The 14,095-nt window shown below is 44.7% G+C and overlaps 1 protein-coding gene across 12 annotated transcripts in view; it reads left to right on the forward strand.

The window, feature by feature from the left end:
- LOC115844238 (protocadherin gamma-C4) overlaps positions 1 to 14,095 on the forward strand; it is a 177,557-nt gene that overhangs the window by 60,365 nt on the left and 103,097 nt on the right. Inside the window, exon 1 of one of the 12 annotated variants that reach the window (XM_060296337.1) lies at positions 1,418 to 4,055. The exons of 9 other annotated variants lie outside the window; for them this stretch is intronic. In XM_060296337.1, the coding sequence (XP_060152320.1) occupies positions 1,632 to 4,055 (2,424 nt within the window). In that variant the 5' untranslated portion in view covers positions 1,418 to 1,631. Of the gene's footprint in view, positions 1 to 1,417; positions 4,056 to 6,736; positions 9,160 to 11,077; positions 13,691 to 14,095 lie in introns of those variants that run through there. 2 more of the 12 variants (XM_060296344.1, XM_060296340.1) reach the window with 2 other exon arrangements.

Here is a 14,095-nt window from a genome sequence, read left to right on the forward strand (position 1 = left end):
ACTATAATGGTTTCCATATTAATCTAATATTGTTTCCTATATTTACTTCTCTTTTGTTTCAAAAACTCCTAGAATAACGTCTCTTAACCTGTATTTTTATGTAGATGGGCCTACTGTAATTGTATTCATTGTGCTCTGTGTGTGTGTGTGTAAAATCATTTTATTTATCAGTAGATTCATTATGTTCACCAGAAGATAAAAGCATGTTCTCCTTACTTGCAGCATAGGTTTTTCAGGATTAATCTGTATTGATGCTCATTCTATAGGCTTCCTCTATCAAAGAAAACACAATGTTTTGGCCTCTGTTATTCCTGTCACACACACTTCTCCTATGTAATTTTTGAAATATCTTTTTTTTTGTAGCCCTAAACTAATATAGCTAGAGGTCTTCTAGTCATTCTACTATCTCTAGGAGAAAAATAGCATGTTGAATTCTTCAAATTTTAGACAAGACTGACAGTCTTATGTGCATACAAGTACATACACAAGATGATAATACATTGTATTGGGCCTTTGCTAGATTTCCCTTAGCAACTGCTTCAGTTAATGGCCACTGTACAAACTGCTGAAGAAAAGAGACATTTATTCTTGCACTGGCACTTTTTGACTCGTTAGTGATAATTTTGTGGTTCTTTTGATCAAAGTGCTAGTTAAGGTAAAATTACCTTTAGATTATATGTATACCTTTAAAAGTTAACTAAGTCGGCTTTAAAATGTAATCATCTCTCACTGGCAGAAGAATAGGACGGAAACTTGCTTTTCATTGTATATTCATTTGTATCTTTCAAGTATTTTCTATTCAAATAGAAAATATATAAAATTTAAATAATCTCTGATAAAACTTCAAAGTAAAAGTACATATCCTAGTAAAACATCACAAAATTAATTTGAAAACATTATTATTAATGTGTAATTAAAATGCCATTTTAAAAAGAATATTAAAAGGCAACAACTCTACAGGAAGCTTACTATAAATATTAATTGTTTTAAACCAAATAAAACAACTTCTGTGTCAGTCATCTCCAATAGGTGTATTTTAGTCTAAAAATGAATTAATTTCCAGTGATAACTATAGTTCTTATTTGATAATAGATGTTGAAGATATTAACAATAAAGCTTAGAGCATAATAAGAAATAAAATTTTATTTTTAACAGAGTAAATATATTCCAGAAATTTGAGTAATTTAATATGACACTAACCCCAAAATCTGATCATTTAATAATACTTTGTAAGACTTTAACCATACTTCATCCCACACTTCTTGGCAATTACTTTTAAAATATGAATTCAGAGATAAATTATTCCAAACTATAAAAAGCAAGTAGTAACTTTTTCCTAAGTAATCTAGCATGCAATATTACAAATCTGAGTGCAGTAACTGCCTAGGACTCTAAGCGCCGCTGTTCACCTACTTGGAGATAAATGCAACCAAAAACCGTCCGGATACTCTGGGCTCCCACCTCACAAAGACCCGCAGATCTCACAAACCAACTGCAGGACTGCAGCAAAATTCCGCCCCTAAATTTGGGAAACTCCAGCTTTCCATAAGATGATCTGCAAAGCAGCAACAAGGTAAAGAAGACATATATGCCCAGTGAAGATTCTGAGTGGATTCCTTAGTGAAAGAACAATGGCCACTCCAAAGAATTACCGAGGACGCGGCGATCTGGTACTGCTGTGCGCGCTCCTGGGCACGCTAGGGGAGATCGGGAGAGGACAGATCCACTACTCCGTGCCTGAAGAGAGCGACAAAGGATACTTCGTGGGGAACATCTCCAAGGACCTGGGGCTGGAGTCACAAGAGCTGGCGCAGCACGGAGTCCACATCGTCTCCAGAGGTAGGAGGCAGCTCTTTGCTTTGAACCCGGGAAGCGGCAGCTTAGTCACCGCGGGCAGGATAGACCGGGAGGAGCTCTGCGCTCAGAGCGCGCGGTGTCTTGTAAATATTAACATCCTGGTTGAGGATAAAGGGAAACTTTGGGGAATAGAAATAGAAATCACTGATATCAACGATAATAATCCGAAGTTCCAGGTCGACAATGTGGAAGTAAAAATTAACGAAATTGCTTTGCCCGGAACACGTTATCCACTCCCAGGGGCTGTTGACCCCGATGTGGGCTTGAATTCCCTGCAGAGCTATCAGCTCAGCCCCAATCACCACTTCTCCCTGGACGTGCAAACTGGAGACGACGGAACTATAAGCCCAGAGCTGGTGCTGGAGAGCGCCCTGGACCGCGAGGAGGAGGCTGCTCACCGTCTGGTCCTCGTCGCCTCCGATGGAGGCGAACCGCGTCGCTCCAGCACAGTGCACATCCGAGTGACAGTGTTGGATACAAACGACAATGCCCCGGTTTTTGCTCAACCGATTTACCGAGTGAAAGTCCCAGAGAACGTGCCCCCGGGCACCCGGCTGCTTACTGTAAGCGCTAGCGACCCGGATGAGGGAACCAACGGAGAAGTGGCTTATAAATTCTGGAAAATTAGTGAAAAACAATCTCCGTTATTCCAGCTTAATGAAAATACTGGCGAAATATCAACAGCAAAGAGTTTAGATTATGAAGAATGTGCATTTTATGACATGGAAATACAGGCTGAAGATGTGGGGGCACTTCTGGGACGGACCAAAGTGCTCATTTCAGTGGAAGATGTCAACGATAACAGACCCGAAGTGACCATTACATCTTTGTTTAGCCCAGTCTTGGAAAATACTCTTCCTGGGACAGTAATTGCCTTCTTGAATGTGCATGACCGAGACTCTGGGAAGAATGGTCAAGTTGTCTGTTACACACGTGATAACTTACCTTTTCAATTAGAAAAATCAATAGATAATTATTATAGATTGGTGATATGGGAATATTTGGACCGAGAAAAGATCTCTATGTATAATATAACAGTGATGGCCTCAGATCTAGGAACCCCACCTCTATCTACTGAAATTCATATTGCCGTGCACGTGGCAGACACCAACGACAATCCACCCATTTTCCCTCATGCCTCCTACTCAGCCGATATCCCGGAGAACAACCCCAGAGGCGCCTCCATCTTCTCTGTGACGGCCCATGACCCTGACAGTGGCAACAATGCCCAGGTCACTTACTCTCTGACCAAAGACACCATCATGGCGACGCCTCTCTCGTCTTATGTCTCCATCAACTCTGACACTGGCGTCCTATATGCGCTGCGTTCCTTTGACTATGAGCAGATCCAAGACTTGCAGCTACTGGTGACAGCCAGTGACAGTGGGGACCCTCCACTCAGCAGCAACGTATCACTGAGCCTGTTCATCCTGGACCAGAACGACAATGTGCCAGAGATCCTGTACCCCATGCTTCCCACCGACGGTTCCACGGGTGTAGAGCTGGCACCCCGCTCTGCAGAGCCCGGCTACCTGGTGACCAAGGTGGTGGCTGTGGACAGAGACTCAGGTCAGAATGCCTGGCTGTCCTACCGCCTGCTCAAGGCCAGCGATCCAGGTCTCTTCACGGTGGGGCTGCACACGGGTGAGGTGCGCACAGCGAGGGCCCTGCTGGACAGAGACGCATTCAAGCAGAGCCTGGTGGTGGCGGTCCAGGACCATGGCCAGCCCCCTCTCTCTGCCACCGTCACACTCACCGTGGCTGTGGCCAGCAGCATCCCAGAAGTCCTTGCCGACCTGGGTAGTATCAGGACCCCCACCAGCTCTGATGATTCAGACCTCACACTGTACTTGGTGGTGGCAGTGGCCGTTGTTTCCTGCATCTTCCTCGCCTTTGTCATTGTGCTGCTGGCTCTCAGACTGTGGCGGTGGCACAAGTCGAGTCTTCTCCAGGCTTCGGGCGTCGGGTTGGCAGGCCTGCCAGCCTCAGGCTTTGTGGGCATGGAGGGAGTACAGGCTTTCCTGAAGACCTATTCCCATGAGGTCTCCCTTACCTCTGATTCGCGGGGGAGTCACGTGATCTTCCCTCATCCCAACTATGCGGACACGCTCATCAGCCAGGAGAGCTGTGAGAAAAAGGATTCCTTGTTAACATCCAGAGATTTTCGTGAATGTAGGGATGAAGCTGCTTCTGTTCAGGTGAGTTCAGTTCTTTGTTTACGTTTATTTCTTAGAGGAATTATATTTTTTATACATTTAAGTTGTGTTTTGAAACATGCATTGTGAAGAAAGTTTAAAAATAATTTTTGAGGTGTACCACAAAGTTCTGGGTTTGTGTTAGTGATACCATAAAATTGAGTTCTAATCAACATAATTGTTTTATCTGCTTTCCAAAGGCTTAGACAAGATTGTTTAAATATGAACTCTTGACCTCTTAAAGCTTTCGGTATTTTACCACAATTATTACTTATTCACTTAAGAAATAGTTACCCAATCACATATGGTCAGTTCGTTTTATATATAGGAATATATGTGTGTGTGTGTATATACACACACATATATGTATACATATAAATTAAAACTTACAAAACATTATTGAGGGGCTTCCCTGGTGGCGCAGTGGTTGAGAGTCCGCCTGCCAATGCAGGGGACACGGGTTCGTGCCCTGGTCCAGGAAGATCCCACATGCCGCGGAGCAGATGGGCCCGTGAGCCATGGCCGCTGAGCCTGCGCGTCCGGAGCCTGTGCTCCGCAACGGGAGAGGCCACAGCAGTGAGATGCCCACATACCGCAAAAAAAAACAACAAAAAAAACCCATTATTGAGGCTTCTAAACCCTTGTATTAGCTTAATAAAAGTAAAATGCATCTCAGAATTTTTAGGATTCTTAGGATTGCAAAGAATCCTAAGAATTCTTTGCTAAAACTAAAACTAGGCTCTTGAAATTTTCTTCACTTTAAACCTCTTTTCTGAGCCCTGCATCTGGATCACTACCGTTCAAACCTTTAATACTTCTTATATTTCAAAACAAACATATTTTAAAGGGTGGTGGTAGATGAGACTGGTCCCTAACACACACACCACTGTTTTTGTGTGTCAGTGGTCACCCAGGACTCATACCAATAGAGACATAGAATCTGAAGCCTAAAATGGTCATTGCCCCCTGCCCCCATCAAATTTGCAATAACATGTCATTTTAAATTGTTGAAAATGACTTTTGTAAAATACAGAAGAACGCGTTTCATTAGAATTCCAATGAGCTGTTTTGATTGTACAGCCATGTGAAATGTGCTGTGTTCTCATGGTTAGAGTTCGAGAGTGTTGGTTTTAAGAACAGAAGTTACATGTACACAAATTCTAAACAAACCAATCAAAAATGATTCAATTAAAAATGATTAAAATTCAATTAAAAATGATTCTGTCTGGACTATATGACTTCCATATCCCTTGTTATAGCATTTAAATAAAACTAACCTCTGATTTGTCATCAGATGAGAGTGGAAATCACAATGAATTATTCATTAGTAATTAAAAGGACATTTCCCAGGGATTGTGCTGTGTTCCTTCCAATTTTGCGTATACAATGGGTAGGAGTTAACTTCATATTTTCTGTAGTGTTTGGGTGTACAGTCACTTGAGGAGACAACTATTTTGTTGACACTTTGCAAATTTAAAAAGTGTGTGGAAAGTTGCCCCAATACTCTTGCTCAAAGCATTCACTAATTGCAAAATTTTTTAAACAAATGGAGTAAAATAATTAGAACAGGTGTCACTACATTCAGTGAATTTATGTAAATACATTTACCATGAGCTCAATTCCTCCAATTCTGAAGCCATTACTTTAGCATAACAGAAGTACATAGATAAGGAGCTAATGCATTCTATTAGAGTATCCCTTTGTGACTTTGTATTGAAGGATAGACTAACATTTCAATACATTTTAAGGATGAATTTATATGTGATATTGGGTATGACATAAGCCAGTTAATTTTGAGATATGAGGTAGGAGGTACAGTTAATAATATCCTGGCTACATCATAGGGACAGTTTTTTTTAATGAATACTTCTTGAGATAGAAGAGTAAAAAGAAATTATTTTGTAAAGAGAGTGTTGAGATGATCAGAAGGAGATGTTTGAGGATTGGTACAAAATTACACAATTTTACAAAATAGTTTTCAACAGTATTGATTTCTCTAATATATGTGATATGAAATAGCATTGAGTATGTAGAAATGTTGGGGATAAACATAGGAATCAGTGAAAGAAGCTTAAAATTTTTTTATATATCATAGCTAATAAACAGAAACGATTCGTGAAATTAGCAGACAATAAACTTTCTGAGGGCAAGACCTGTGTCTTATTCTTTGTTATATGGCCACTGACAAGGACAGTACTTAGCACAAAGCAAAAGTTCAATGTATGTTTGTAGAATTGTGAAATAAATGGACCAATATATGTAAGTTTGTATACAGGCCCAACATAATATTTCTAATAATTTGGAAACAAGAGAAAAGATACCTTAAGGAAGTCTTGATAATTTAAGGTATTAAATATATTAACATAAAAATATGGCATATTAAATTAGGCACACGGTTATAATTATTTTAGCTGTTTAAACTTAAGCAGCGGGGGCTGCAGTTTCCTAGTGCGGACTCTGGGCGCCGCTGTTGGCCAAAGTGGAGAGCTTGGTGCTGGCGACCTCCTCGCGCAGACGCAGCGCACTTTCCCATCTCAGACTCGCTAGCCTTTCCACCGCTTCCTCCTCTGGAGAAGAAGAAACCCTGCCTGACCCCCCACGCCGGAATAAAGCTGTTCGGAGCTCCGGACAACTGCGACACAGAGATTGTTTGTAATCCGGCGTCTCCAAGCCGGTGAGCAAGCTGAGGGGAGCAAGAGGGATGGGGAGCGGAGCTGGGGAGAGGGGCTGGGCTGAGAGGCGGCCAGTGCTCTTTCCGTTCCTGCTGTCTTTGTTCTGCCTGGCGCTCTCTGAGCAGATCCGCTACAGGATTCCCGAGGAGATGCCAGAGGGCTCGGTGGTGGGGAACCTCGCCAAGGACCTGAGACTCAGTGTCCACGAGTTACCGACTCGAAAACTGCGGGTCAGTTCGGAGAAGCCTTACTTCACTGTGAGCTCGGAGAGCGGGGAGTTACTTGTTAGCAGCAGGCTAGACCGGGAGCAGATATGCGGGAAGAAGCCGGCTTGTGCTCTAGAATTTGAGGCTGTTGCTGAAAATCCATTGAACTTTTATCACGTGAGTGTGGAGATCGAGGATGTTAATGACCACACACCAAAATTCATGCAAAATTCCTTTGAGCTACAAATAAGTGAGTCTACGCTGCCAGGCACGCGATTTATATTAGAAGTCGCGGAAGATGCAGATATTGGCTTGAACTCTCTGCAGACTTATGAACTCTCTCTTAGCCCTAGTTTCTCGTTGATAAATAAGGAGAAACAAGATGGTAGTAAATACCCGGAACTGGTATTGGAGAAACCCTTAGATCGGGAACAACAGGGTTATCATCGTTTAGTCTTGACGGCCTCAGACCGTGGAGATCCACCCCTAAATGGCACTACTGAGCTCCGGATCCAGGTCACTGATGCCAATGATAACCCCCCGGTATTTAGCCAGGACGTATATCGAGTCAACCTTGGAGAAAACGTGCCCCCAGGCACTACTGTGTTGCAGGTGTCAGCCACCGACCAGGACGAGGGCGTCAACTCAGAAATCACTTATTCCTTCTTCAGGACCGGGCAAGTCTTCGGTCTGAATTCAAAGAATGGGGAAATTACAACTCTAAACACACTGGATTTTGAAGAAATCAAGGAATATTCTATCGTGGTGGAAGGGAGGGATGGCGGAGGACTGGTTGCACAATGTACAGTTGAAATTAACATTCAAGATGAAAATGACAATAGGCCAGATGTTACGTTTCATTCCCTAGTCGAAATGATTCTGGAAAACGCAGTGCCGGGAACGCTAATTGCTTTGATCAAAATACATGACAGAGATTCCGGGGAGAATGGGGAGGTTAATTGCCGATTAGAGGGTGAAGTACCTTTTCAGATAATCTCTTCGTCCAAAAATTCATACAAGTTGGTAACAGACGGGACCTTGGACCGAGAACAGACACCGGAGTACAATGTCACCATCACAGCCACCGACAAGGGCAAGCCGCCCCTGTCCACCAGCACAACTGTCACCTTGCATATTACTGACGTCAACGACAACGCTCCTGTTTTCCACCAGACCTCCTACGTGGTCCACGTGGCCGAGAACAACCCGCCTGGAGCCTCCATCGCCCAAGTTAGCGCTTCAGATCCAGACTTGGGGCCCAACGGCCACGTCTCCTACTCCATCGTGGCCAGCGACTTGGAGCCGCGCGCGCTGTCGTCCTACGTGTCCGTGAGCGCACAGAGCGGCGTGGTGTTCGCGCAGCGCGCCTTCGACCACGAGCAGCTGCGCGCCTTCGAGCTGACGCTGCAGGCCCGCGACCACGGCTCGCCCGCACTCAGCGCCAACGTGAGCCTGCGCGTGCTGGTGGGCGACCGCAACGACAACGCGCCCAGGGTGCTGTACCCGGCGCTGGGGTCCGACGGCTCGGCGCTCTTCGACACGGTGCCGCGCACCGCGCAGCCCGGCTACCTGGTCACCAAGGTGGTGGCGGTGGACGCCGACTCTGGACACAACGCCTGGCTGTCCTACCACGTGCTGCAGGCCAGCGAGCCCGGACTTTTCAGCGTGGGGCTGCGCACAGGCGAGGTACGCACGGCGCGGGCCCTGGGCGACAGGGACGCGGCCCGCCAGCGCCTGCTGGTTGCTGTGCGCGATGGGGGACAGCCGCCCCTCTCGGCCACCGCCACGCTGCTCCTGGTTTTCGCGGACAGCCTGCAGGAGGCGCTGCCGGACCTCAGTGACCACTCTGAGCCCACTGACCCCCAAGCTGAGCTGCAGTTTTACTTGGTAGTGGCCTTGGCCTTGATCTCGGTGCTCTTCCTCCTCGCGGTGATTCTGGCGGTCGCCCTACACCTTCGACACTCCTCCAGCCCCGCTGCGTGGGGCTGCTTTCAGCCTGGTGTCTGTGTCAAGTCTGGCCCCGTGGTTCCCCCCAACTACAGTGAAGGAACTTTACCTTATTCCTACAATCTGTGTGTTGCCCATACTGGAAAGACAGAGTTTAATTTTCTAAAATGTAATGAGCAGTTGAGTTCAGGACAAGACATACTTTGTGGTGATTCATCTGGGGCCTTATTTCCACTTTGTAATTCCAGTGAGTCAACTTCCCATCCTGAAACTCTAACAGCGGTGAGTTCCATTTAAGTGTCTACTCCTTTTCATCATCTTCACCGTTTTGTTTATTCATATGAAAATATATTTTTAATCTTGTAGTTGTGTTAGGAATATTATAGCTCATCAGAAAGCTGTATATCCAATCATCATGGGGAACGGTGATTTGGGTAAGCATGTGACATAAAATAGAGTTATGTTACTCAGTTCGGAGTTACAAAGAAGAGAGAGTATGCTCTTTGCTTTGCCGCAAAATTCTTTTGCCGATTTCTTATCTTTTTTCTAAGCTAATGAAATTTACCCATTGATTTTTCTCATTCTTTAACATATTTTAATGTTTATTATATATAAGTAAACATCAGATTTAAAGTAGGCAATCAATTCATTCTTTAAAGCAAAAAGAGTACTACTAGGTATCTTCTTTCACTGATTTCATTGGTACAGTTTCCATCCCTTTCTTATATTTATTCCTCATGTCTAGTTCCTTAAGTCTACCTATTTATGAGTCTTTGAAGTCCTTAAAATTTTAAGAAAAATTACTGTGTGTTGTGTGTGTGTGGAGAGAACGACTCAGTGAATTCATCAGAAAGTCGAAGTCATTATCTAAGTTCCTTCAAGTTTTCTTGAATACGAAATTCTCTTCTTCTTTATAGTTAACAGAAGGAGATGCTCGGTAAAAGAAAAGGAAATGTTGTTGCCTCCATAATGTGCTGTCATTCCCAACCTATATTTTTTGAAGAAGAAAGGGGGGAAGGTCACTGGATTTGTTTTATTACTTGGAGCTCTAAACATTAGTGACTGGAGGTTTTCTCATCCTTCTTCTAACTGTAGGAGGGAAGGAGAATTCTGAATTTTCCATTTTAAAGGCAAAACCTACTAATTTCAAGCACATACAAAGATGCCGTTACATAAGTATCAGTCTTTTTGCTAGGAACTGCTTCAGTAAATAGTTTCTCTACAAATTGCTGAAAGAAATTTCTTATTGTGGTACTTACTTTTTGTGGTAATAATTCATTCTACATCTTGTGTTCTTTTCCCCACATTATTACATAAGTTTAGATGACCCTTATAATATGAGGCTTATAATTAAATTAAAATTGCATAATTTCTTGATGGAAGAATTGAAATAGAAACTTACTTTTCAATGTATGTTCATCTGAATCTTCCAGATGCCATAGGCTGTGCATGCACTATGAATTCACACAGAAAACTAAATATTAAAAAAATTGTGATAGCATAAAAGTTTAACAATCATAACTATGTAAAATTTAAAAACCCAATCCATTTAAAGTTTAGCAATATTAGGTGATAAAATCTAGTACCATTGCCTAATTAAATTTTTGTGAAGAAAATCTTAAGGAGACCTTACTCCAGGAATTTCACTATGAAAATGAATTAGGCTTATAAAATAGCTTCAAGATGAATAATCCTTATATTCATTCAATATTATTATGTACTATACATATATAAGCATACATATAAAATTAAGAAAAATATGGATGTATTTCCAAAGAGGATTGCACATTCTAATTACTTCAGAAAATAATGACCTATAGAAAGTATTTGAAACATTATAAAAAAGGAAATTTGAATAATTTACATATCTAGAGAGAGAGAACAGAATTCTAGCAAAAATAAGAGTTAAGTTTGTTTGATACCAAAGTGACATTTAATAGAATTTCACTCCACTTCATTTCCAACTAAAATATCCACAAATGGTAACTGAATTTGAAATATGAACGCACTACACAATTAGAGAAATCTAAAATCATTATCGTTAGAGAGTAGTGTTTTCTTTTTCAGTCATCTATAACAGAAGTACTGCATATCTCAGTACTTGAGTGGGTGGGTGTAGTAACGGCTTAGGACTCTGAGCGCCGCTGTTCACCAACTCTAAGAAAAGCTCAGTCAGCGCTCCGTCTGGATATTAGGATCTGCAACTACACAAAGCCGCTCGGATCCCACAAACCGACTCCGGGGCTGCAACATAACTCAGCCTCTTAGCCTGAGGCACTACGGGTTTCTCCTGAGGGAAAAGATCACCATAATCTGCAGGAGGAAAACAGAACCTAAGGAATCAGCGTTCACAGAAATTATTCTGAAAAAAATCTTTAGTGAAGCAACAATGGCCGCTCCAACGAATCGCCTGCACCACAGAAGACTGGCCCTGTTGTGCCTTTTCCTGGGGAGGCTGTGGGAGACCGGGGCTAGCCAGATCCGCTATTCGGTACCTGAAGAGACAGAAGAAGGCTATATCGTGGGGAATATCTCCAAGGACCTGGGGCTGGAGCTCCGCGAGCTGGCGGAGCGGGGAGTCCGCATCGTCTCCAGAGGTAGGACGCAGCTCTTTGCTCTGAACCCGCGAAGCGGCAGCTTGGTCACCGCGGGCAGGATAGACCGGGAGGAGCTCTGCGCTCAGAGCGCGCGGTGTCTGGTGAACTTTAAAGTCCTGGTTGAAGACAGGGTGCAGCTTCACGGAATAGAAATAGAAGTAACTGATATCAACGATAATAATCCGAAATTCCAGGTCGAAAATCTGGAAGTAAAAATTAACGAAATTGCTTTGCCCGGAACACGTTATCCACTCCCAGGGGCTGTTGACCCCGATGTGGGCTTGAATTCCCTGCAGAGCTATCAGCTCAGCCCCAATCACCACTTCTCCCTGGACGTGCAAACTGGAGACGACGGAACTATAAGCCCAGAACTGGTGCTGGAGAGCGCCCTGGACCGCGAGGAGGAGGCTGCTCACCGTCTGGTCCTCGTCGCCTCCGATGGAGGCGAACCGCGTCGCTCCAGCACAGTGCACATCCGAGTGACAGTGTTGGATACAAACGACAATGCCCCGGTTTTTGCTCAACCGATTTACCGAGTGAAAGTCCCAGAGAACGTGCCCCCGGGCACCCGGCTGCTTACTGTAAGCGCTAGCGACCCGGATGAGGGAACCAACGGAGAAGTGGCTTATAAATTCTGGAAAATTAGTGAAAAACAATCTCCGTTATTCCAGCTTAATGAAAATACTGGCGAAATATCAACAGCAAAGAGTTTAGATTATGAAGAATGTGCATTTTATGACATGGAAATACAGGCTGAAGATGGTGGGGCATTGAAGGATCGGACCAAAGTGCTCATTTCAGTGGAAGATGTCAATGACAATAGACCCGAAGTGACCATTACATCTTTATTTAGTCCAGTGAGGGAAGATGCTCCCCAAGGAACAGTAATCGTTCTTTTCAATGCACATGACCGAGACTCTGGGAAGAATGGCCAAGTTGTTTGTTCCATCAAGGAGATTCTACCTTTTCAATTAGAAAAGTCAGTAGAAGATTATTATAGGTTGTTGACAGTCCGAAATCTTGACCGAGAAAAAACCTCTGAATATAACATCACAGTGACCGCAACAGACAGAGGAACACCATCCCTGTCCACGGAAATTCACATCACCCTACACGTGGTCGACGTCAACGACAATCCACCCTCCTTCTCTCAAACCTCCTATTCAGTCTATCTCCCTGAGAACAACCTTAGAGGCACCTCCATCTTCTCGGTGACAGCCCACGACCCCGACAGCAATGAGAACGCTCGGGTTGTTTACTCCTTAGCCGAAGACACCATCCAAGGGACACCTCTCTCCTCCTATGTCTCCATCAACTCCAACACTGGTGTGCTATATGCACTGCGCTCCTTCGACTACGAGCAATTTCGCGATCTTCAAATGCAGGTGAGGGCAAGCGACAGCGGGGACCCACCTCTCAGCAGCAACGTGTCACTGAGCTTGTTTGTGCTGGACCAGAACGACAATGTGCCAGAAATCCTGTACCCCATGCTTCCCACCGACGGTTCCACGGGTGTAGAGCTGGCACCCCGCTCCGCAGAGCCCGGCTACCTGGTGACCAAGGTGGTGGCTGTGGACAGAGACTCAGGCCAGAACGCCTGGCTGTCCTACCGCCTCCTCAAGGCCAGCGATCCAGGTCTCTTCACGGTGGGGCTGCACACGGGCGAGGTGCGCACAGCGAGGGCCCTGCTGGACAGAGACGCGCTCAAGCAGAGCCTGGTGGTGGCGGTCCAGGACCACGGCCAGCCCCCTCTCTCTGCCACCGTTTCCCTCACCGTGGCCGTGGCTGACAGCATCCCCGACGTCCTCGCTGAACTAGGCAGCCTTGAGTCTCCCGCCAGCCCTGACGACTCAGGCCTCACTCTCTACCTGGTGGTGGCGGTGGCCACGGTCTCCTGTGTCTTCCTCGCCTTTGTCATTGTGCTGCTGGCGCTCAGGCTGAGGCGCTGGCACACGTCGCATCTGCTCCGGGCTTCAGGAGGCGGGTTAGCGGGTGTGCCTACGTCTCACTTTGTGGGCATAGACGGGGTGCGAGCTTTCCTGCAGACCTATTCCCACGAGGTCTCGCTCACAGCGGACTCGAGGAGGAGTCACGTGATCTTCCCGCAGCCCAACTACGCGGACACGCTCATCAGCCAGGAGAGCTGTGAGAAAAGCGAGCCTTTGTGCGCTTCAGATGATGCCAGGTTTCCTATAGAAGACACCCCTTTGGTTCCAGTGAGTTCAATTTTTCCTTTACTTTTAAAAAAATTTGGTTTTCTATTTAAGTGTTTGCACTTTAGAATAAGTTGATATTAACATATTTCACCATACGTTTAAATTTTCACTGGGCCTAATTTTTGCTCTAACATATATAGGAGGCATTTATTGGTTACATCGTTGTTATAATTTTTGCTTTCTCATAATGATTAACCTAAGGTCAGTGGAAACCTTCCTCTTGGGACTGCTCTCATTATCAGGCATTGGGCATGGCTCTTTGGGTGAGGTTGCTTCAGTGGTTACCACGGTTCACTACTAATTCTTAGGACTGGTTTCCATTCCTGAAATTTGTTACTATTGTTATCTCCAATGGCCCCATTGTGAAATTCTTACTCTAAAAACATTTCTGCAGCCGATGCTATT

Source organism: Globicephala melas, chromosome 3, assembly GCF_963455315.2.
Source record: "Globicephala melas chromosome 3, mGloMel1.2, whole genome shotgun sequence".
Lineage (NCBI taxonomy): Eukaryota > Metazoa > Chordata > Mammalia > Artiodactyla > Delphinidae > Globicephala > Globicephala melas.